The following is a 23,373-nucleotide window of genomic DNA, read 5'->3' on the forward strand; positions in this document are numbered from 1 at the left end:
CATTTATGTGTGTGTGTGAGAGAGACAGAGAATGCGTTATACGTATGACTTTTGTTGTGTACAAACGTACAGGTGTGCATTTATAATTATGAGCATCATGTGTGTAAAATGGCAGAAAAACTCACTGGTTGTAAATGATTTAACTTAAATTTCACAGCAGACGATTAAATGTCTGTGGCATTAACACGCCTGTGTGTGTTCATCCATAAATACCGCTTAGTGTGTGTATGGGTTATGTGAAAGTGCAGCCAAAGTGTGTCCATATAAAAAGCTCCATGTGCTGAAGTCACAGGTGTGTGTGTGTAGGTGCATGTGTGCATATGTGAGTTGGGGGTGAATAATTGAAGTCTTTCATTTGTCTGGTAATCAGTTCGTTCTCGAGATATCTCGGGTTCATGAATGTTGAATAACCCATCACAATACAGTTGGCCTGAATTATGGAAAAACCTCCGGTGAGAATATTAACAAAGTCTAGGGGGGTGTGTGTCTGTGTGAGGGCTGTTTGTATATATACATTTGTGAGTATTTGTGTGGTTGTGGGACCACTCTGTCAGGATTTCAAAGCCAAGATCGCCGTAATTTTAAAAATTCAAACCATTAGTCAAAGTATTGAACTTATCCTTACTCTATACAAGTATACATAAAGTACGATAGGCAGGTATACTATATACAACATACTGCATATATATATATAATTCTGCTATCATTCAATGAAATTATGCATTATAGTTTCCAATTTAATTATGTACCTTTAATTACCCTTCTACACCAAGGCACCCTTTTTCAAATAGTGCAACTTGCTAAATAATTTAGTTAAGAGTTAAGAGACTAAGAGTTTTTCTGTATTTTGAGATGCTCTTCCCAGTAGAGGGATGTAGCAACCCCAATGCTAACAATAGGCGAGCTGATCTTTTGAACCATTTTGTCTTTATTTTTTTTTCTCCGAGCAAACCTTGGATGATTCTGACAGGAAACTATATTTCGATTTTATTGTGCAAAGAACTTGTTTCCAAAATGATTCTGGCTTATCTATATATTCATTTGCATAATTCCAACACTGACATTCAAGGTGAGCCATTTAAGGTTACCTTCTGATGGATCTTTAATAGAAACCTTTGTTTGCATCTGTGCTACACGCTGGTATCGTGAACCAATGCTCTTGTATTAGCTAAAAACTCTTCCAAACTGACTGCAATTACATAAAGGTTCTGCTTTGCCTTTGTGTGCAGCAGATGTATAGTTTTTTTTTTATCTTATGCAAAGTCCAAACAGCAAGCATGCTTTGATATAATTTTGCTGTCTTTTCCTACTTTGCAGGCATCATATAGGTTGATTTTTAGTTCTTAGTTCTTGAGTGTTAGGGTTGAGGAATCAAAGACAAATTGAATTCTGGAAATCATGAGCAACCAGTTTCTAATGACAGTTCTTGAACTGCTGTACAAGACCTACTGAGACATGTAAGCATTTTAAATGTAATAAGGTGTCAAAAGCTTTTGCTCATATCAAGTTAAGTTTAATTTCTTTCTGGTTTTAATGCTAATAAGATATAAATTAGCAACAAGTTAGCCTATGGCATATATTTCTTTTCACTTCAGAATTATGAAATTATTTTGTCCAACCTTTAACGTTCAACTGTATCTTACAAAGAAGTAGCTATCGCAGCTAGATGCCTATTTAGTATAGTTGTACCATAATGTGGGGGTGGATGCTGTACAGAAGGCATTTTATGACACCGATGACATGATTTAACACGTTCAACATAACCTGCCCTTACAGTTTAGTTGGTATGTGTCACGCTGGTGTTTCTGTCTGAATCAAGGGAATCTGAATTATATCCTTTATCTTGTTTGACTATGTTATAAATGTACTCCAACAAGCCACATAACCTACGAAAGGTCATAAGTCTATGTATCATTTTACAGCTCAGCAAAACAGCAGCCAGCCTGTGATCTACAGCATCCTGCTAAATCCAGGGAGTCGTAGTGCCATAACGCATCATGCTGGGCGAGACTTGCACCTCTCTGTGACAGGTCTAGAGCCTTTCACTGCGTATTACATAAGAGTGCAGGCCTGTCAGAGTGGTAAGTATTTTCCCATTTGAAAGATCATCCATCTGTAATAACAAAATTAAAGGAACAACATTTGATAAAAACCTCGCGCTGAAATGATGGAAGAAGTTATTGAGTTTGAGTTCAGAAAACTAGTGCACATATCAGCACCACCAAAGACTCTCTAAGAGGCTCTTGAGAACAAAGGTTTGCAGGTCATTTAAATGGCTAAAGCAAACTGTAACATTAAATAAAATGGATTTCCTTTTGCACGGTATAGTTCACATTAATTGACACTTACAGACTTTATGTAACATATAGATGTGAAGTCACACTTAGGGACTTTGATTTATTAACGTAAAACTATGAAAGTGAGCTTTGAAGGTTGTGTTGTTTTGACAAATCCTTTCTGGTTTGTTCCTTGTAGAGGGATGTGGAGTAGGAGAGGGTGTCTATGTTCGGACTTTAGAAACTACCCCGGAAGGTCTGTTGCCCCCCACAGTGAAGGCAGTTGGACCTCATCTCATAGAAATCACCTGGTCACCACCCTTAAAACTAAATGGACTCATCACTTCCTACCATATATACAGGTAACATACACGCATAAAATACGAACACGCACACTCCATATATATGTATATGTATGTATAGTCTGCATTTCCTATCTGCAACATCTATTTTTACAGTACTTTATCTATAGTCCTATGACAAATTAAAGGAAGCACGAATATTTTTGCTGCATTTTGCTGGCATGTTTTGGGTCCTCTTGTTCCCTTGTTATTCATAGTTAATACCTTGATTCTATAAAGAAACATTTCTATCCTGATGGGAACTGTCCCTTTAAAGATGATTTCATAGCTCTGTGAGATGTAACCTTTTTAAGTGTTCATCTTGATTATTTCTGTGTGCCTTAGCAAGTCTGCAAAAGAAGGACTTTCTATTAGGAAAAGGCAGTTTGTTTTTTCATGTATTTAGGCTGACTCGAGCGTGTTCATGTGCTTAGAATACAAACTCAGTATTCCACAAAACAAATGGTTCAATAGTAACACATGGATCACATATCTATACTGAATGCACATATGAAATATATATTAACTTTTACATACAGCAACAGAAGTAGTTTTGATTAGGTTTCCTCAAGCTAAAGTCTGCTTACCAATCTGTACACTGTGTGTATGAATGCACATCCATGTGTGTGTGTATTAATGCATGCTGAAGGTCGTGGTCTGCTTGTTGACCAAAGAGTGTGTGATCTGTATGCAGGGTCAGACCGGACTAAGCCCTTTAAGTCCTCGGGAAACACACATTAGCATAGCAGCACACACACACAAATGCACATACACTCACTGACACATGTGGAATGATCAGACTCAGGCAGACAGGGACTTGGATAAAACAGGAAAATGTGTCTCTCTCATACACACACCTGAAATCCTGCGTAATCAAAGACAAATTGGGCTTACCGAGACATCGGGATGCTTGCATCAGCCAGGGACACAATGTTTAAGACGTGATGCTACATGTTTTATTTCAGTTCCACAGAAAAAGTACAATTTTCTTTTTCAGAGCACTAAAGCATATTGAATTATACCAAACTCATTTGAGATAACAAAACGCACAATTGAGGTATATTTTAAAATTATTGTAAATACACAAAATGGAACAGTCAATATGTGTTATATGCTGCAAAAATATAGAATAGTGTTTTGGTAGCCCAACGGGCAGTCCAAACTATAACAAACATGTCCCTTTTTTGATGTTTGGCCTGGAGTTTGATGTATTTTGCTGAAGTTTTACTTTTCAGTATAAAGGCGCGGTGATCAACAGTCACATCTTGTTATAGTTATGCACACTTATATGAGCAACACAGGTCAAATATGGAGTTCGAAGGGATGTTTGGTTAGGTTCAGGCAACAAAACTAGTTGGTTAGGTTTAGACCATCAAGATTTGAGGCAACCTTTGCCCAAAAGTTTTAGAGAAGGGTCTCAGCATTTAAACATTTGATTCTCTGTGGTTTAGGGTTATGAATAATCAGCTGTTTAAATCCATCACTATTCACATCTGAATTTCCACTCAGCAAGACACATAATTGCTCCAATGCGCCCCTCTTGATACAACCCACATGCTCTGGATCTGTGTTCACTGCTTCTGGTGTGTGCACTTATTTTTACTAGTGTGTGTTCACACTTGCAGATGGTTAAACGCAGAGGTCACATTCATGTGCGTGTATCACATTTGGTAGATAAAGGATTCTGCTTCTTTTGCTACTTCTTCTAAAAAAAATAGCATTTAGGGTTTAAAACAGTTCTACCGACTGTGGCAATGACATTACCAACAGAAAATTTGTCAACTGTCAGATGTTGAGGGACTTCTAGTGACATCCACTGGACTACACTGCATGTTGAAAAATGACACTTGGTGCCTCTTAAAGTTATGGATAGACACTTAATGGCTCTGTTTCTAACATGTCATTTCATCATTTCTGCAAGTTTTTATGACATAAATGTTAAGATATTCAGGATCCTTTAAAGCAATTAGTCGTTCATTCGGTGAAATTTCAAGGATGCCTCTGTTTATTCTTGGTGCTCTCAAAGCATCCACAGTCCTTTGCGCACAATGAAGAGGCAGCTAACAGAAAATTAATCAATTTGGGCACAAGAAGCAAAATAATTTTAGGTTTGTTTCATAAATCAAAATCCATTAACTTTAAAGTTGTTAGCATTGTGACATGTTTCATCAGAGAACAGCAAAGTATAAGATACCAGTATAAATGGCTGTTGGGTAGTTAGCTTATGGCTATTTAACAGACCTGCCAGTTCAGCTGATGTATGTGAAGGGTTAAACTAATAATGGGACTGTTGCTGTGAACTACGCCCACTCGGTGGGACTGTTCCATTATTCTTTTTCCAAATACAAGGAAGTAGTCTCTCTGAGCCCAAAAGGACACAACTTGAAAGTATCCATCCTACCCCGGAAGCATCCTGGACTTTGAGGAGCACCTGCCGAATTCTTACGCTGCACATCAAAGAGTGAATCATAGGCTCCTGACAAAGTGTCTCCATTTGAGGAGGGATAACAGAAATAATCCCAGATGAATAGCTAATCTAATCATTTATTTCACCATAGGCGTCCATTTGGAACAGAAGAAGAGCTGCTGATTTACATCTGGTCCAGTGGCCCGCTTGAGTTTGTTGATGCAAGCCCCTCCCTGCGACCCTTCAGCTACTTCCAGTACAGGGTTCGTGCCCACAACTCAAAAGGCTCAGTTCTGAGTTCATGGACTTTATCCCAGACATTACAGGCGAAACCACAAGATATGGCTCCTCCTGTTGTCACACCCTCCGGTAAGTTAATCAGAATTCTTTAAAAGTGGTGTTTCGAATGTTTTTGTATAGACTTCATGTAATGCATGTCATGCACTTTAACAGGCGCATACTCGGTCCATCTGAAATGGAGTGAGCCAGGGCAGCCAAATGGTCTGATTTCCCATTATAGACTGATTTACAAGAAGCACCAGCAGGACCCAACAATCAACGCAACTACTGTTACAGCTCTCACTGTAGAGGTAAATGCACACATGATGGGAACATAAATTAATGTATCTGTGTCTGTGAACGTAAATTAATGTGTGAAGACAGTATCAATCATAATAACATGTTGTTTTCCACTGATACAGTAGGTGTTGTATCTCATAATAGCAGATAGATTGGTATTTTAGCATTTTTTTAGCACAAACTAATCAATTTTGAAACATGCCTGTAGGAACCAAATATTAAAAGATAAGTAAAACATTTACAGTGATTGTGTATATTTGATATAGAGAGAGAGAGCCTATGTGTGTTTGTATGTGTTTATATGTGTGTGTCATTGTCATTTGCAATGCATGTGAAGAAATTTAGACTCTACCTGTGGTGGTGGTGCCATCTGTTTGCCAGTGAGGGGTCTGAAGACACACACACAACCCATGGCCTGCCATTCTCCAGGGCCCTTCCCTCTATTCAGTGCCATGCTTGATGCTCTAGCACAGCAGATAACCACAGTATAAGCAAGTTCTCTCAAACCAAACACACACATGGGCACACGCACACACCCTGTCACACATACAGCGCACTCACTTACTTATATTTCTGTTAACGCCTGTCATCCAGTCTCAATATGAGTTGGCAGCTAAGTTCACCCAAAGCTCCAATGAGGTATTTGCCAACAGTTTCTGGCATCTTGCTGTACAGTGTGTGTCTGTATTAATACCTGAAACTCTGCTGTGTGATTTTACAAACTTTGGCTGTCTATTTAAAAAAAGAAAGAAAAAAAAAAGACATGGCAGAAAACAGAAAAACAGCGAGAGACAGAGAAGAAAAACAATGCAATGACAGAAAGATGTTAAAAGATAACCTGGAATGAAAGGCTTAAATAAAAGATGGGACCACACTGGAAGGACGAAGAAAAGTAGAGTTTCTAAGGAAGGTAAGAAAAAGAGAACGAAATGGGATGACTAAAAAAGTAAATAATGGAAAGGGGGGAGACAGGGTGATAGATCGGGGAAGGAAAGTGAAAGAGGGACAAGAGGTAGAGTATAGATCTATATTCTGTCCATACATGTGGCCTCTTCTCCATCTCTGACCTTTGGCTTGTCACTCATAATTAATACAAGATGTAAATGGAGACCTTTCACCTTCTCATTGATATGGAACACTCTGTGTTTGTTGTGTGTTATTGTGTGCGTGGGTGAGAGAGAGGCTCATTGACATGGCATAGACTTATTTTGGCGTCGGTCATTTGTCACAGAGTTGCCATCACCGCGCGCATTACATTGTCTAAGAACACGCGAAGAAAGCCAAGATTGGAAAAAAAGTTTTCAACAATCTGGGAAAGAAAAGATGTTGATCATTTATAGATGTAGATTGGTAAATGTCATGCTGCTGTGAAAAGCTCCATTATAAAAGATACTTAGGTGTGAATGTCAAACCTCAGAGCAATCGCTTTAACAAATAGATTAAGGCTCGGAAAAAGGCTTAATTGTGTCAGTTGAGCCAGTAAAAGTTCCTGGTAACTGGTAATTAATTAGCTAATCATTGTATATCAGTTTTTATAACAAATTACAGACAGTAAACTTCTTGATTTTCTTGAAATATACAAATCATACTCCCAGTTTTTTTTCTCACATCCTTTTTCCTGGTTCACTCTTCCACCCTTTTCTCCCACAGAATTTCTCCACTTTGCAGACATATTGTTTGTGTGTGTCCATTTGGTATGTGTGTATTTGTGTGTGTATTGATCTCAGGCTGGGCTGGGAACCCTGCTCTGTGCCAGCTTGGCTGATTAATGGGGTCGTCATGGCAATCGGACGGAATGAGGGTATGAAACGCAGGCGGCCTGCCTCACTAGACCCCTACACGCCGCACGGCACACACACAGACAGACAGACACGCTATCTCTCTTCCGCACTTACAAATTCACTCTCCATTGCACTTACACTTTTTTGACAGACATGTTAGTCACTTTTCAAAAATGGCATCGCTTTCAGGTTGCTGCGGCACCCGTCCTTCTTGTCTGCTTCATGTTTTTGCATTTTTTGTTTTGAACTCTTTGGGCCACTTGAGATACTGATCGTTGCTCTCGCCGCTTCTTATCAAGAGTTTCATGAAGCAGTTAGAATTGCACTTTTGTGCCATGCTCATGGATATTTCTGTCACTTTTCTTCCTCATCTTAATCAGTCCCAGATTCTTCTTTCTTGTTGCTCTCTCAACTCTCTCTTATCCTCAACTCCTCTGTGTTCATCTCTCTCCTGTTTCGCGAGCCTCTTTTTACCTTGCTTACTCTTTAAACCATGACAGCTACTCTCTCCGCTATCTCTAGCTGCCTGTCCTCTCTCCCTTTATACCTTATCTACTTATCCCCTTGTCCCCTCTCTCCTCTTTTCCATCTTTCACTGATCTCTTTCTTTTTGTCTTCCTGCCACCTCCCTCTGTCTCCTCCTTTACTCTGCTGTCCTTTCCTCCCTCCCTTGGCTCTTCCAGATGTTACACTGTGGCCCGTGGGATCGCTGGTGAAGAGAGACCGTGGGCATATGTGTGTGTGTGTGTGTGAATGTGTGCGTGTTACTCCATGTGCATACATATGTCAGAATATGGTTTCCTGTGCATGTGTGCACAGATAGCATTTTTGTTTGTGTGTGTGTATATGCAACAGTGTGCGTGTGTGCTGTATTAATACATCCCATTGATCAGAGCAGGACCCCTGACAGTCATCATCCCTGAGAACCATCTGGCCGACGCCTGACGCTCCCTCACCCAAACAGAAGCTGACACCCTATTAATCTGCTACTGCCATGCATACATACGTGTGTGTGTCTCTGTGTGTGAGTCAGTGAATCAGTAGCAGTATGTGGAAGACACTGCGTAAAGGGTTTTGTGTAGCATACAACGTGATTGCCATGTCTGTGTTTCTGCGTACATGTTTGTGTGTGCATGTTAGTTTGTGTATGTGCTTCAAATCCAAACCACACACACACGTGAATGTGTACACGCACCACTCTTCCATCCGCCAACAACAGCCGGCGCTGAAGGGAGCTGAAGGGTGCTTGGAAATTAAGGTTATTACACAAATTGAGCCATATGGTCTAAATATTTCAGAGCTGAAATTTACTAGGCAATAAAAATGGCCCCTACCTCGGTAATGGTGTAAATTACAGCTTAACCACCAGCGCTAATGATGTCCTTCTGTACGCCCCGTAACCAACCGTACATGAAGGACACATTGTTTAAAAAATACCCCAGGAAAAGCAAAAGAGAGGGAGAGAGGGAGAGAGTGGAAAAGGGAAGAAGGGATGGGGATAGAGGGGGAATGATGAAACAAACAGAGGTGAGGAGGAAGTGAAAGAAGTGAAGGAGGAGGAGAGAGGGAAAACTGATAAAAAGAACGAGGGAGAGTGATTGATAAAGGTGATGGAAAAACAGAGAGAGTGAAAGGGCTAGCAGCATGTTTACAATCTGTTAGTTTACCATTAAGAGCCCGTCAGAGAGCGGGGGACAGCGTGGGACAGCCGACGGACTGTGTCTCTAAGCCAATATGAGGTTTTAGGATGTGTGTGTGTGTGTTGCTTACACCTAAATGTGTGTATTTAAGCAAGCGCAGTTTAAGGGTTTAAAGGGATGGATATGTTACTAAAATAAGTAGTATGTTTGTCTGGAGGCACGTTGACTGATGATCTAGGTTAAAATCAACTTAAACACACGGTGAAACACATTCAGTGATTATAAGTACATAGTTTGGAAATACTTGAGCATGTCATTATGTCGGGACGTGTTTCAGACCACCACATAGGTTTGTTATCATATGTAAGGAGAACAGTTTTGCTTGATCACATGCATTTAAGGACCGTTGTAACCTCAGAGGGCACATTTCTGTGTAAAATTAAAAAATATGTAAAATGAAGAAAAATCCTTTTTTAATCTTGATCTTGTTTTGTTGGATTTCTACAATACATTAAAGAATAAGTTAGGATAGGTGTATGTTTCCCTCTATGTTGCATCACCTTCAAAGTGTCTTTTAACACTGAAAGTGTTTGGAACCTGAGGAGACCAATCCCCTTTGATTGAGAAAATGAAAGATTATCCCATTCTAGCTATATATGAGATTCTGCTTCACAATTCAGGACCTCCTCAGCCATGTTCTGTCTCATAATCCACCACATGCAGTGGTGCATATGGTGCATTTTGAATTCTTTTGTGGGAACAGGGTTGTAAAAGAGAACATAAAACATAGTAGAAGCAGGGGTATAAGAATAACTCCTCTTCTACTTGATGAAGTTTGTGGAAAACCAATTCCATGACAATTATCTGATTTCTCATGAGAAATGCATAGAATAGAGCCAAGAGGAAATAACTAGCCTTGCTATGAAGAAAAGTAATGAAAATCTGCCTTCCAGCCACTCTGATGTTTATTAGTAAACATCTTATAGATACTTTGGTTCATTTGTTGGATAAACAAGATATGAATTATACATTAGATTTTTTTCTTTGTATGGGGTTGCATTGTTTGTGCTGGTTGCTTAGCAATCTGTGCTTGGGCCCAGACCCTTACATCTGATCTGCCTAATGACAATTTTGTTTGATATCAGGAGATGGCAACCTACAGTGTAGGTAAAACTCAGCAATGAAGCAACAAATGTCCCAAAATAAAATGAATCCTCAATACAGGTCTCAGCTATGCACAGAAAATGCAAACTAATGCATTACTAAACATGAGAATGTTGACAGTACAAACACTTCTTTGACCTCTTGTGTCATGAGCCGTATTACTTTAATCCAGAATGTTTTGAGTATTGTGTGAACTTCTCTATTGCATCTTTTAGATATTTCCAGCCGTCTTTGGCTTTTTGTGTGTACATGTGATGCATCATGGTCCATAACTCCCCACACTGAATAAGAATTGGATTTGTTGTGTTGCCCTTCTGTGAAAGATACTCTTAATTGTTACACGGTTGTTCTAACTTCATCTTCATGTCCAACCAGTCTACTCAGTTTTCCATCTCTTTAGCAGTATTTTACTAATTTAGCCTCTAGACTTATTGTATATATATATATATATATATATATATATATATATATATATATAGGCCATGCAATTTCAGGTCAGCTTGTCCTTAATCTTTTAATGTTCTTTGAAAATATTTGTGCATATTTACCATCCATTTTTGTGTTACACCCGTTTGTTGCAAGTTTCAATTAGCTGTGGCCCACAGAAATCTCTTAGCCATCATAGTAAAGAAAAATCACCCCCGATTTTTATCTTTGAAAGCTGTTGGATTCTCAGGATATACTTTTATAATATCATGCAGTAGAGATGAATTGAATATTTATACATTATAATGAAATCTTTACATGTTGCTTTTAGCCCTCTCTTACTTTCTGCTCAGTTATCCTCTTAACATAGCCTAACCAAAGAGGAGCAGGAGTGGAAGAAAGTGGATGACTGTATAGTAAGGGCGAGGCTTTGCCCTTCCTCTCAGAGACACCTTTTAACAAATGAGGGAGACAAAAGAGTTGAGGGAAGACAGAAATGCTGAGCTGAGTGCGCAGAGGGTGAGGGGTGAGGAGAGGGTGAGGAGAGAGGGACGAGGAGGTTAAAAGAAGAGGAGGAGACAGGTGAAGAGAGGAACAAGGGATTGGAGGGGAAGATAAAAAGGTTCAGATTCTGAGTTTGTTTGGCCATCAGCCTATCAGACCCCTTGTTTAAAGATCTCCCCCTCTGATTGGAGGGCTCTCAACATTCTACATAAACAGTCAAATAATCAGGCTGGAAAACTCCTTCTCCTTACTGCAATCTCTCTCTCTGCCTCCTCGTCTTTTTCACTACTCCTTATTCTTTCGCCCCACGCTGCTCACCCTTCTCTCTGTCTGAACATTTCTGTCTGGGGTTTCTCAGCCTTTGTGTCAAATTACAGTTTTTATGTTACACTCATCCACCATCTTTGCCCCCTTACTTTCCCTCTTCTTCCATCAGCCTCTTTCAAGTGAGTTTATATTCTCCCTCCTCTCTCTCTCTCTCTCTCTCCTCTTGTTCTCTGTCTGTCTCACACACTGTTTCTCACAGTAATGACAGGTTGTGTGTTATTGTGTCTCTGTCTGTGAAGTGGCCACACCATCCAGAAGTGCTCTCCACTTGTTTTAATGGGTGTTTAATGCTGCATCCGTGATATGATGGGCCTCACTTCAGAGAAAGGCTGAGAGTTTGAGTATAAAAGTGTATCTATATCTGATCACTGAGTGAGCCTGTTCAGCTCTGGTAGGAAGAGTGTGGGGGTGTCTGTGTTCAACTGACTACTTGTGTATGTTTTGATAGTGGGCAGTATTTAGTTCTGAGGAGGTCTTCCTGTCTCTCAGATGCTGTCTCAGAGCCTGGACATGAGTGCAATATCTTTGCATTTGGCAGTCGGCACAGTGCTCAGAATGAGTGAGAGCTTTAAAGGTGACAGTTATGTCAATTAAAATCTGTAGTATTTGTCAAATTTCTTGTAAGATTCTGGTCGGACTCCTCGCTGTTAATCCTTCTGTTAATGATTAAAATGTGCATTTTCTTTAGAAAAGTTTTGTTCATGATGTCTACACAATTTCTAATGAAATGCTACTTTTCTTAGTTCAAATAATGATACTTTTTTATTAGATTTATCTTCCCCAACTAGTCATTAATTCAAACTGGCAGACCTGGTACTTTATGATTGATTTTCTCTTGTCCGACTCGATAAAATAAGGTGTGGATGAACACACGGACACGTGCTTCTTTTTTTTGACTTCAGGGGATTTCTGTGGATTTTAAGCATAACCAATCCTCACTCACCATAATTTGTCCACTCATCTTTGGCCACATCATGCACGCCAATACAAACACATACACGAACATGCACAAAAAGATATATACACACACCAAAAATGCTGCTCCTGGGGTCTAGAGCCGCCAAAGCCAATCATAGATGTCTGTGTGAAGTGGGCATGCCTGCTCCAAACCCCCACAGTCCTTCTCTACATCTGTGCTGGCCACAGACAAAACACATGCCTAATGGCACTCTGTGTCTGCGGGTGTGTCTCCATGGGCTTGTGTGTGTGTGTGTCGCACGAATGTGTCTATGTGTCAGGGTTTGTCTAACGCACCCTGACTAGCAGGGACACCCATGCAGGGCATTTGCAAACAGACACAGGGCAACTGTTCCAGCAGCATTGAATTAGGCATGCCCATATAAATGTGAACTCAAACAAACACACACACACACACACACACAAACTTGGCTTGAGAGCTTGGCATTGGGTGAGAGAGATCAGCGTGTGGTGCACTGGCTCACCTCAGAAACCTCTGAAAACAATTACTGCTCTCACAGGGCTGGTTGGGGCGCAGCTCAGACTAATACACTGGACCATTGAAATGAACAGAACTGAACTGAATTTAATTGAGATGAACAGAGTCATATCTGATCATTGCATGTTTCATCACACACTGAAAAAAACTAATACTCAAAAGAAAAGATGAAGCAGCGCAGTGCTTTATTATCTCTCCAGGATTTAATATGACAGAGCAGAGAGGCCAGAGAAGTTCTGTGGGGGAAACATCCCAAAGGCAGACCAGTTGGACCCCTATTCACCTGTCATTAAGCATGCTTCTTTAATGTATGTTCTGAGGCACTAGTGATACTTTTACCTGCTTATGTGTGCGTGAATGAGAGACAAAGAAAGAGCATGTGTGCATTTGTTCATGTGCACACACATGCATGTGTGTAGCCATATGCTAATGTTGGTCTGTCTCTGTCTCTCTGCAGGGCCCAGTGCCGGGGCCTTTGTGAGATAATCAGCATAATTCTTTTGACAAATACACATGGTTATTCTTAATTAGTATCACACACTGTCCCCCCGGCTGCACTATGCCTCTCCACCTGAATATCACACACTTGCACAGATGTGCATTTGCACACACGCACATGCATTTTTAGGGACATGGTCATGGTTGCGCATGTGTGCTTGTTAGGAAACATGCAAATGCACACTTTTAAAGATACCGTGGCTGCACATGCAGAAATACACACTGTCCAGAGAACCCCTGCAGTGACTTAGCTCACACCCAGAAGCGAGGAAAAAAATGTTTGAATAGATTGCTTCTTTGCTCTGAGTGTTGAGTTGTGTTGAATCATGTAAGATCCGTGAGTACTTTAATATAGAAATTAGCAAGACCTCTTCCTGTCTCTTCTTTTCTGACCACATCATTGTCTTCTTTTTTCCCCTTTATCTTGTTTACACTCCTCGTCATCTCCCTCTTTCTCTTGACTTCTTGCTCCCCTCTTTTCTTTTGCATTTTGTATGATTAACTGGTGACTTTGATCATCCACACACACACGGGCTCATGCTCGTGTACACTGAAGTCAAGTTGACAAGAACCCATTCCTTTCATATCTTACATGGTAGCTCATCGTGTGATCTTCATAGGTTGGCCGTTTTTCTTCCCCTGAAAATAGACTTGACAGAAAAATCCCCATTTATCAGGAGCTGCTTTTACCTCTACAGTAGCAGCAGCTTCTATGTTCTCAGTGAGCATGTTAGTGTTTTTTTTGCTAAATTGCTGTTTGGTTTTAACCCCCGAAGTTGCAGGTGAAATATAAATTGATACACATCAAAAACAGAGAAAAGCTCCCTTTAATCTTACACACATTAATCTTGCAAACTGAATTAAGCCAAAGTGATGGAAACAGAAGTGCATGAGTGTAGATCTTTCAACTGTTTCCTATACTCCCAATGGTTTATCTTTAATACAGAATAATAAGGATTTACCTCGTATAACTCTGTTTTTCATGTGATGATTCCCTATTAGTTTTGTAAGCATGTTTTGCTGGCATATTCCTTGATGTGTGTGTGTGTTTGTGTCTGTTCACAAAGTGTGTTCTCTCAGAAAGTGATGGTATAAGAGAGAAATAGTTATTGTGGGAGCTTTTAATGTAATGTGATAGTTGTGTGTTTCAGTGTTGGACTGTTTGATTACTGCATGTCTACGTGCTTGTGTGTGTGCATTTCACAGTACGTGATTGTTGAGTGTGTGTTTGTGTGTGATGTAGAGAGCAGGCCGTTAATGTGGTGTGTTTCAGTGATAAAGTGTTTGAATGTATTGCCATCTAGAGGCATGTAGCAGAGTCTCCATGCTCCTATAAAATCTGCCAGTGCCAGATGCTGCTATTGACAATGTGCATATGTTAACCGCTTTATAGGCCACATGCCTCACATATTTCACTGGCTTTTAAGGTGGAGAGATCTCTCATTCCCGCTCACTTAATCTGTCTCTCCCTTTTGCCACATCTATCTTTTTTCGCTTTCCAGCCTTGGCTTCCTCCTCTCCTCCTTTACTTCACTCAATCTCTCTCATTCTCTCCTTCCCTCTCTTTCATTTTTTACATGCTTCATCAGTTATTACCTACCTCATCTCTTACTTTTTCTTATTCCTCTTTCCTAACTATATGCCCTACATTGCTTTACTCACAGAGACTTGATTTCAGTCCTGTCTCTTTTTTCCTTTGTCTTTTTTTTGCTCACTCTCCACCCCTTTTTTTCGTTCTATCTTTCCCCATCCTTTCCCCACCCTCTCTCATTGTGTCTCTCCCTCCCTCTATCTACTGAGAAGTGCTGTGATTTGCAGGAGGATTTTGGCTTGTGTCTAGGTGTCTAGGGGCTTATTAATCCTGTTTTACTCTGGATGAAAAATATGTTGGCTTCCAGACATGAATGCAGTGAGTACATGCATTCTGGTTGTTGTTCAGACAGTTCATCCTTGGTGCCACGCTACGGTGATTTGTCAGGGATTTCATTTGATTCAATTTGAATTGGGGCCTTTTTGATCCTCTTGCCACTGCATTGAAGTGGGTAACCAGTTAATCTCTTTACATATGCTTGGTTATGAGAAAGCATACAGTCCTGAACAGACACATTTTTACCGCAGACTCAACAACACTTAAAAGAAATATAGCGTCCTGTGTTGTACGGTTACTCACAGACACTCTCATGGCCACTTCAGAGCTCACAGTCAAAAACAAACACACAATCAAACAGGCTACAATGCTACATCCTGGAGCCAAGTGCTCCCAGACTACTATGTCATCACATGCCAGGGCCTTTTGAAACAACAGTGTGTCTCTTATCAATTAGTAAATTGTGTTTCCAGAGTAAAACACACACACACATGAACACTGTCCCAGCATGTGCCAGGGTGTTGGGCTGGGTCCCACTGCCTAAAGCTACTGGCACACACCCTGTGCCTGTGTGTGTTTGTGTATATGATATGAAAGGGCGCATGTGTGACATAAACACTCAATCTGGAAGCTTTGAATTCACCCATAAGGGACAGACGTTTGCCTGCTAGTCTCTGCCACTTCTCTGGTGTCTGCTTACTTCACCACAGCAGAGCCTGTATGTCGAAATGTTGATATCACAAATCCCATGTTATGTCATCTTAGCTCACCATTGTTCCTTTCCCCCCCTTTTAATGAGTAATGCGCTGATTTTTATTCATACAGGATTTGTTTGCGGAACTAATTTCCTCATGCTCTCTCCTCCTGCTTTGGCATTTGACCCACTTCAAACTTACCCTTTAAGTGTTCCCTTTTAACTCTTGCCCAATCTCTCTTTTGTCTGAACCCCCAATTTTCCTTCCAAATCCCATCCCTCCTGTGAATTTGTCCCACTCATCTCTCGTCTTGCTTTCTCATACCTTTTACATTTTTACTTCTGTCACATTTCTGCACTGTATAATATATTGGTCTATCTGTCTCTCTAAGGATTTGGTCTTTGAGGCGACAGTCTACGGTTTTGAACCATACAGTCAATACAGTCTCTGTGTCGAAGCTGTGAACGGGGCTGGTAGGTAACAGTTTAATGAACCAGCTCAACACGTAGGATAAACAATGAAAAAAGCTTCCAGAGAAAAGTTTAACTGTACTGAACTATTTTGTCCTCCTTTAGGCAGTGTTTCTAGTCCATGTGTGGACATTAGGACCCTGGAGGCTTCTCCTGCTGGCCTGCCGAATTTCACAGTCGAACATAGAGAGCAGGGCAGGGCGTTGCTGCTTAGCTGGGATGAGCCAAGTGCTCCGAATGGAGTCATCACGGTACACGCAATGCACATGACAAAAATACTGCACACACACCAAACAGTGCAGTTGATGACACACAAAGTGGATCGATATTATACCAGTTTGCCTTTGTGGTTTACTACAAGGACTGATAAGGAGATGTTCATGCTCTACATTTACTTTGATCCACACTGCACATATACAGCTACTGACCTATTAATGAAGTAAACTACGTAAAGCATACACACATCCCTACAGACTTTTCCCTCGACTTCTCTGAGTGCTCTCCCCTCTTACCTGCTTCCAGTCTTTGCCTGTGCTGTTCCCATTATGTCCTACTTGCAACATTTTCTTCTCACCTTTACTCTTACCTTGTTTCCCTCTTCTCCCTTCCAGATATATAATTTGTACAGTGAGGGGAACCTGGAGTTCAGCGGGCTTTCACGCAGTTTCCTTTTTCGTCGTTTGGAGCCATGGACCGTTTATTCTCTGTTTCTTGAAGCTTGTACCTCCGCAGGCTGCACACACACCCCTCCTCAGCACATCACCACAGCAGCAGCGCCACCTGCTTCCCAGCCACCCCCCAGGCCTCTCTTCATCGGCCCAGACCATGTGTCGCTTACCTGGGGACCTCCCTCACAACCCAATGGGCCAATTGGAGAGTATTCCTTACTTGGGAGAAGTCTGGAGGAAAAGGGGAGGGTACGAAGTAATGAAGAGGATGCTGGCAGGGGGAAAGTAGGTGAAAGTAAAGATACCCATGACCATCGGGTTTTGTGATTCCTGTGAAGTTAGCCTAATAAAATTTCTCAAGTGTCTTCCAATGTTTTGTCACATAAAGATTTGTATGATTAATCATTCACACTCTCTCAACAGGTGCTCTTTAGAGAAATGTCCCCAGAAGAAGCTGAAACCTTATCCTTTACAGTGACCGGTTTGCGTCCCTGGACACAATATGAGTTCAGTGTCTGTACTCACAATCCAGCAGGACACACCTGCAGCCCTTGGGTGACTGTAACAACCAGACAAGCCCCACCTCGTGGCCTAGCGCCTCCAACAGTGCACCATCTCTATGGCCGACCTCGTGAGGTCGTAGTGTCCTGGACCCCTCCTTTGGAGCCTAATGGGGTTCTGAAATCTTACAGGATTCAAAGAAACAACGTCAGTTTCTTATTCAGTTTTGACTCAAGTGTCCTTACGTACACAGACGAGGACCTGCACCCATTTTCAACTTATAGGTAATGTTTTTTCCTTTTTTCATTTACACTATTTTTTAGTTTCTGATCAACTAATCTGATTTTCATCAAAATAATCACCAGAAAGGCTAAACTTTCTTCTTTTTTTTTTTTTTAATTCTTATAGCTACTCGGTGATAGCCTGCACATCTGAGGGGTGTACCACCAGCCCTCAGACAAACATCACAACTTTAGAGGCCCCCCCTGCCTTAGTGGAAGCTCCCATAGTGAATGCCGTCACATCCAACAGTATAAACATTTCTTGGAGTGAACCGCTGATGCAGAATGGAGAAGTGAAAGACTATGTGCTAAAACTGAACAACAAAGAGGCTTATCACGGGAGAGACCACAGTGCAGTGTTGTCAGGTCTGCAGCCACATACATCATATCAGCTGGCTTTGTTGGCTTGTACCAGTGGTGGTTGCACTACGAGTGTCACAGTATCTACTGTTACCGAGGAGGCTCCTCCCACTCACCTGGCTGCCCCGACTCTTAAGGTGTTTTCTTCATCTTTGAATTGGAATTACAACCTCTACAATTTAAATCTGGAGTGAATGAATAGATTAATCTGAACTTTTATTTCATGATCAAATTTAGATATTTAAATATTAGTAAATGAGCGCATTATGCCTTTAAAAATGTAGGTTTTATACAAAAAGGTAACATCACTTAGTTGAACTTTGATTATTATTTGGTTGATGTTTTTTGTTTTTTTTGGGAGGGGTGGGTTTGTCTACCTCAGTATTAAAACTATTGGGACAGCAGTTTGATTTCACCTTTAACTTTTCATTTAAAGGTTACTGGTCCAGAGTCAGTGGAGATTAGTTGGAGACCACCAGAACACCCCAATGGCATGATCACTGGGTATGAACTTCGGAGAGATGGTGAAGTTGTCTACGTTGGCACAGAGACTCATTATCATGACTTCACACTTCAAGCAAGTGTGGAATATAGCTACATTGTCAGAGCCAACAACAGCAGAGGTGCTGTGAGCAGCAAAGTAGCCAAAGCAAAGACCCACCCATCGGTTCCCTCTGGTGTGGGTCTCCCAACACTGACACCTCTGGAGGCAGGCCAGGTAGGCCATTCATCTATTTGGTTTTTATAAACAAGAGGTACATCAAAGTTGTTATTGAACCGTTTTTATGCACTATGTTCTTATCTTACCAGGTGAGAGTAGAATGGCAGACTCCAGCCCGTCCTAATGGAGACATAGTGAGTTACACTGTGTATCTGAGAGATCCAGCCCATCTGAGCGTCATCAGCACTGTGTTCACCCCACAAGATAATGCCTTCTCTGAAAGACACACCAGTCTACATGGGCTGGCCCCTTACCATAGGTCAGTTAAAACTCATCTTCACCTCAGGAAAATGTCAGAAAACATGTTTTATTCTTCCAAAGTTCATGTGTCAAAAGAAGTCATATCAAAAAAGTGAGTAGACACTAGAAACTGTTGACTTTTAACAGCATATTTCAACAAGAAAACATTTTATGCTCCTTTACCAGTATCTGAATTCTGCCTTTAGAAATTTTTGGATCTTCCCAAAATGTGTATCTTGATATAACTGTAGCTTCTGTATCATTCAGGGTCACAGGGGGCTGGATCGTCTCGTCTACCAGCTGACACACCCTGAATGGGTCCCCAGTTTTTACCAAATCTTTTTGTTACGTTTCTTGCATGTACTGCTTGTTTAAAATCACCTCAGTATTTCAGTGTTATGGGACAAATCTGGGCTATGGCTCAAACACTCCATGACCCCTCACCTCTTCCTTTTAGGCTATGCCTTGGGGGATTTGATATTGTACTGATAGTTATAAAATAATCAACTGTTACAGTGTTATTTATTTATTTTTTCACATGTATCATGTTGTTGACCTAAATTGCCAAAAATAACTAAAGTTAAAACGACTCATCTCCATATTTCACATAGTAGTCAGTTGTGTTTTGAATTAAAATCTGGAGAGCAATAGATATAAAAAGGAGCGACAAAGAAGGGTCCAGAGTGCCATCTCTTGGTAGGAGAAAAACATAAATCACCAAAATGCAGGAATGCTTCGACTGCAGGTTACTTCATACAAAGATCAGGTTAATTTAGTCCTTCTTTGAAAAAATTGATACCTTTATTATTTTAAATGTTATTGCAGTAATTGATCCACTAGAAAGACCAAACAGATCTGGATCAACTTCTGTTTTGTGTCCTGCTGCATTGACTCGATCTTTTTTTTAAAAAAGGAGAATTTTCACTGTGTTAACTTTGAAAATGATACCGTACAAAATTCGCAAAATTTATGTTTTAAAGCAGTGAATATCGGGAGAGTGACTGCATCTCTTTCAGACAAAGAGTGTACACCGGATAGTGTACTTGTGTTTGTGCGTAGGGGTGCATGTATATGTGCCGCTGCGTGTCTGTCCTGTGCGTATATGTCAGTGTACCTGATTGTGTGGCAGTGCATGCATGAGAATGTGCATGTGGTGATAAGATTCAGATAATAAAAGCTCATCAGCCTTATCATGTGAAGATCACTCGCCCTCTCTCTGATGACCTTCTGTTCATTCAACTTCTGTCCATCCCCTTTTTCTCTCCTTTGTCCCTTCTCTCCCTTCTGTCACTGTTTAATTCCTCGTAACGCAAGCTCACTGTAGGCTTTGTTACTGCAGTCTGGTAGGGATCAGTGGACGTTCACCTGAGTCAGACTTGATTTCAAACAAGCTGTTGAATGCTTGTTTTTTTTTAATCAGATAAGTGCTTCACTTACTGGGCTGTTATTTGACCTGTCTGAGCTTAAAACCAAAAAAACATGATGCACCCTTTAAAGAAGGGGTGAAACACTATCAACTTTTCCTCTGAAAACGAATACTAAAGAAACCAGGTACAAAATGTGAAAAGCAGCACTGTTTTCATACATCTAGTATTTGGTTCAAATATCATTATTGTTTGATTGTTAGATTCGGTCTGTTAATTTTAAACTTGTGTGACATGTTTGTGCTAAATACCAAATACCAAATTCCTATTTCTATGTGTATGCAGGTATGAGGTGAGGGTGGAGGCTTGCACAGTGCTGGGCTGCTCTTCCAGTGACTGGTCCTCCATACTCACGCTGGAGGCTCCCCCTGCTGGACAGATGGCACCACTGTTAGACCTCCAACCCGACACTCACACCAGCCTGCAGACGAGTTTTCTACTCACCTGGCCTCCTCCGGCTCAGCCAAATGGTAAAATCCTGCATTATGAGGTGCACCGCAGGCTGGACCTCACTGCTGACACCCAAAGGACTGATGCAGCAAAAGTTGTCTACAGAAATATCTCTACTTCATACAAAGATTGCGGACTCCACCCCTACACTGTATACCAGTACCAGGTATAAAGCTCTTTCTATTTAGATGTGTGATTATGTGTAATTGCAGTTTGTTATTATATGAGCTTCTAATTGCTTATTCTTATTTAAAATTGTCAGTTTTAATTTATGATTATTAGTTTTTAGGAGAAATGTAAACCAGTTTCTTGACAGTTACTAGAACTGTGTCTAACTGAGTCAGGTGTTTTTAGCAAGATCAAATGTTCTGAATTATTTTCATAATAGTCAGATATATTCTGAGAGGACATAAAAGTCCATTACTGTTGCACTCTGACAACAGAAGCAAAAGCCAGAAGACACTTTGTATTCTCACTATAACAGAACAGTTCACTGCCTTTTGTCCTCTACATTCAACACAAGAACAAAGTTAAATATTTAACTGAGGTTCTCCTTTGCAGGCATGACCACGTGTTGACACATCAGGGGATGTAGCCTTCTTTTACAATAAGATGTGTTCCAAACATCTGGTCACACACACTGATCATGCTAATACAACAGTTAAAACAGCATCTATACACACCAAGAATCATGGACACACCAACGCACAAACACACAAGTAATCAGAGAGGTGTTAAATGGAGCAGTCCATATTCATGCTGTTGTGCTTGTGCTTTGGTACACTAATTGACAGGTTAGCCCTTTGGAAACAACAATAACATTAGCGTTCCTGTCTGTCAGACGTATGAGCTAAGGCCAGAGAACCGATGTAATTGATTGAGTTTGCCTGATTGTGGTGCCGTCTTTATTTACGAGGGTCCTAATTTATGACATGAGGAGGGAGGGAGGGAGGAGCTATGGGAGATGACGAGCGGGCAACAGAGCCATTAATCACTGGGCCCTCTGAGCACCCCACTTCCTGATTACCAGCCAGCCAATCGAATTAACTGTTAGCCTCCTTGGTAACAGAGCTTGTATTGGAAAGACCTTTTAATGGTGACCGCTACACGTCCCTGGAGGATTTGTCAGTAGGGGATAGGGGTACGTGGACAAGCTGGTGGTATGTGCGTTGGCCACTAACACATGTACACAGTAGTACCGAGTGTGTTTGAGTGTGCCTGTAAATGTGTGTCTGTCAGAAAATAAAGCAAAGAAACGGTATACATCAATGCATATTAACTTGCAAGTTACTCTTTAAGCACTTATCTCAGTTTTTAGTCACTAAGTGAGGTTTTATCTGTCTGTCTATACGCAGATTTATCACACTGTCCACTTATCCAACCACCTAACTGTTTGCCTTTCTGTCTATCTGCCAGTTAATCTGTCTGTGTTCCTATCTGGTCCTCATCCTTGTTCTCTGTGTTTTAGACATACGCAAGGACGAGTCAGTTCAGTTTAGCACACCACAGTGCAGAGAGAGAAATCATATTAGGCTAATTACACTGGGTCATAAGCTCCTATTGACAGCTTTATGCGTGCTTTTAATTACTGCCCACTTTCACACAACTTAGCCCCTTCACCCCAAGTAGATGCACCCGCCAAGTTACTGTGTCGGCCTATCAGAGCACTAAAATCTAGTCCGCAGTCCAGCCATCCAATAAAAACACTTGAATACTGTCTGGAAGTATTCTGAAATCGTTTGTTACCATGGCGGCTCTTTTGCTGCCATGGCAGCTAACGGAGTATATTTTTATTTTGTGTCTAACAAGCCAAATGATGGCCCAATAGGAGGCGAGAGGACTAGAGCAGAGAGAAAGCCATAAAAAGTTTGTAGATGATATAAGGATGAAGAGATAAGTTCTACCTTTTAGCACTGGATCGAGGGCAAGGTGATCTGGACTGACTTTAATTTTGAACATTTATTCTCTGTTCTAACTATGTGGCTCAAAGTTTTTAATCTCACTCAGAGTATTGCGTCATGTTGTGGCTTTAACTTTGTTGCTATGGCGGGGAAGAACATGGTTGTTGCTGGGTAGGAGTATCTTATTGCTGACATTTGTATGATAGGAGTAGCAAGTTAAAACAAAAGTGTATTAAGCAATGAGCCAAGTTATAATTCCTGTGCTGGAACTACAGATATAGTGGAAAACTTTTCAGCTATTTACATTTTTTTTTCAGGCCATTTAAGTAAACATTTTCACATGCTCTCCCTGGTCTATTGATATGGTTCTGATTACAATAACAGTTCTGGTTGAAT

The 23,373-nt window shown here is 40.8% G+C and overlaps 1 protein-coding gene across 1 annotated transcript in view; it reads left to right on the forward strand.

Moving 5' to 3' along the window:
* The window catches only part of ush2a (Usher syndrome 2A (autosomal recessive, mild)), a 210,288-nt gene that overhangs the window by 178,606 nt on the left and 8,309 nt on the right, over positions 1–23,373 (forward strand). Inside the window, exons 70-81 of the mRNA XM_072381304.1 lie at positions 1,923–2,081; positions 2,476–2,638; positions 5,176–5,393; positions 5,478–5,614; positions 16,353–16,434; positions 16,537–16,682; positions 17,043–17,384; positions 17,523–17,884; positions 18,009–18,378; positions 18,678–18,959; positions 19,052–19,221; positions 20,912–21,242. Coding sequence (XP_072237405.1) covers positions 1,923–2,081; positions 2,476–2,638; positions 5,176–5,393; positions 5,478–5,614; positions 16,353–16,434; positions 16,537–16,682; positions 17,043–17,384; positions 17,523–17,884; positions 18,009–18,378; positions 18,678–18,959; positions 19,052–19,221; positions 20,912–21,242 — 2,762 coding nt within the window. The remainder of the gene's footprint in view (positions 1–1,922; positions 2,082–2,475; positions 2,639–5,175; positions 5,394–5,477; positions 5,615–16,352; positions 16,435–16,536; positions 16,683–17,042; positions 17,385–17,522; positions 17,885–18,008; positions 18,379–18,677; positions 18,960–19,051; positions 19,222–20,911; positions 21,243–23,373) is intronic.

This window comes from Leuresthes tenuis, unplaced genomic scaffold (assembly GCF_036924035.1).
Source record: "Leuresthes tenuis unplaced genomic scaffold, fLeuTen1.0.hap1 SCAF_2, whole genome shotgun sequence".
In the NCBI taxonomy this organism is placed as follows: Eukaryota; Metazoa; Chordata; class Actinopteri; order Atheriniformes; family Atherinopsidae; genus Leuresthes; species Leuresthes tenuis.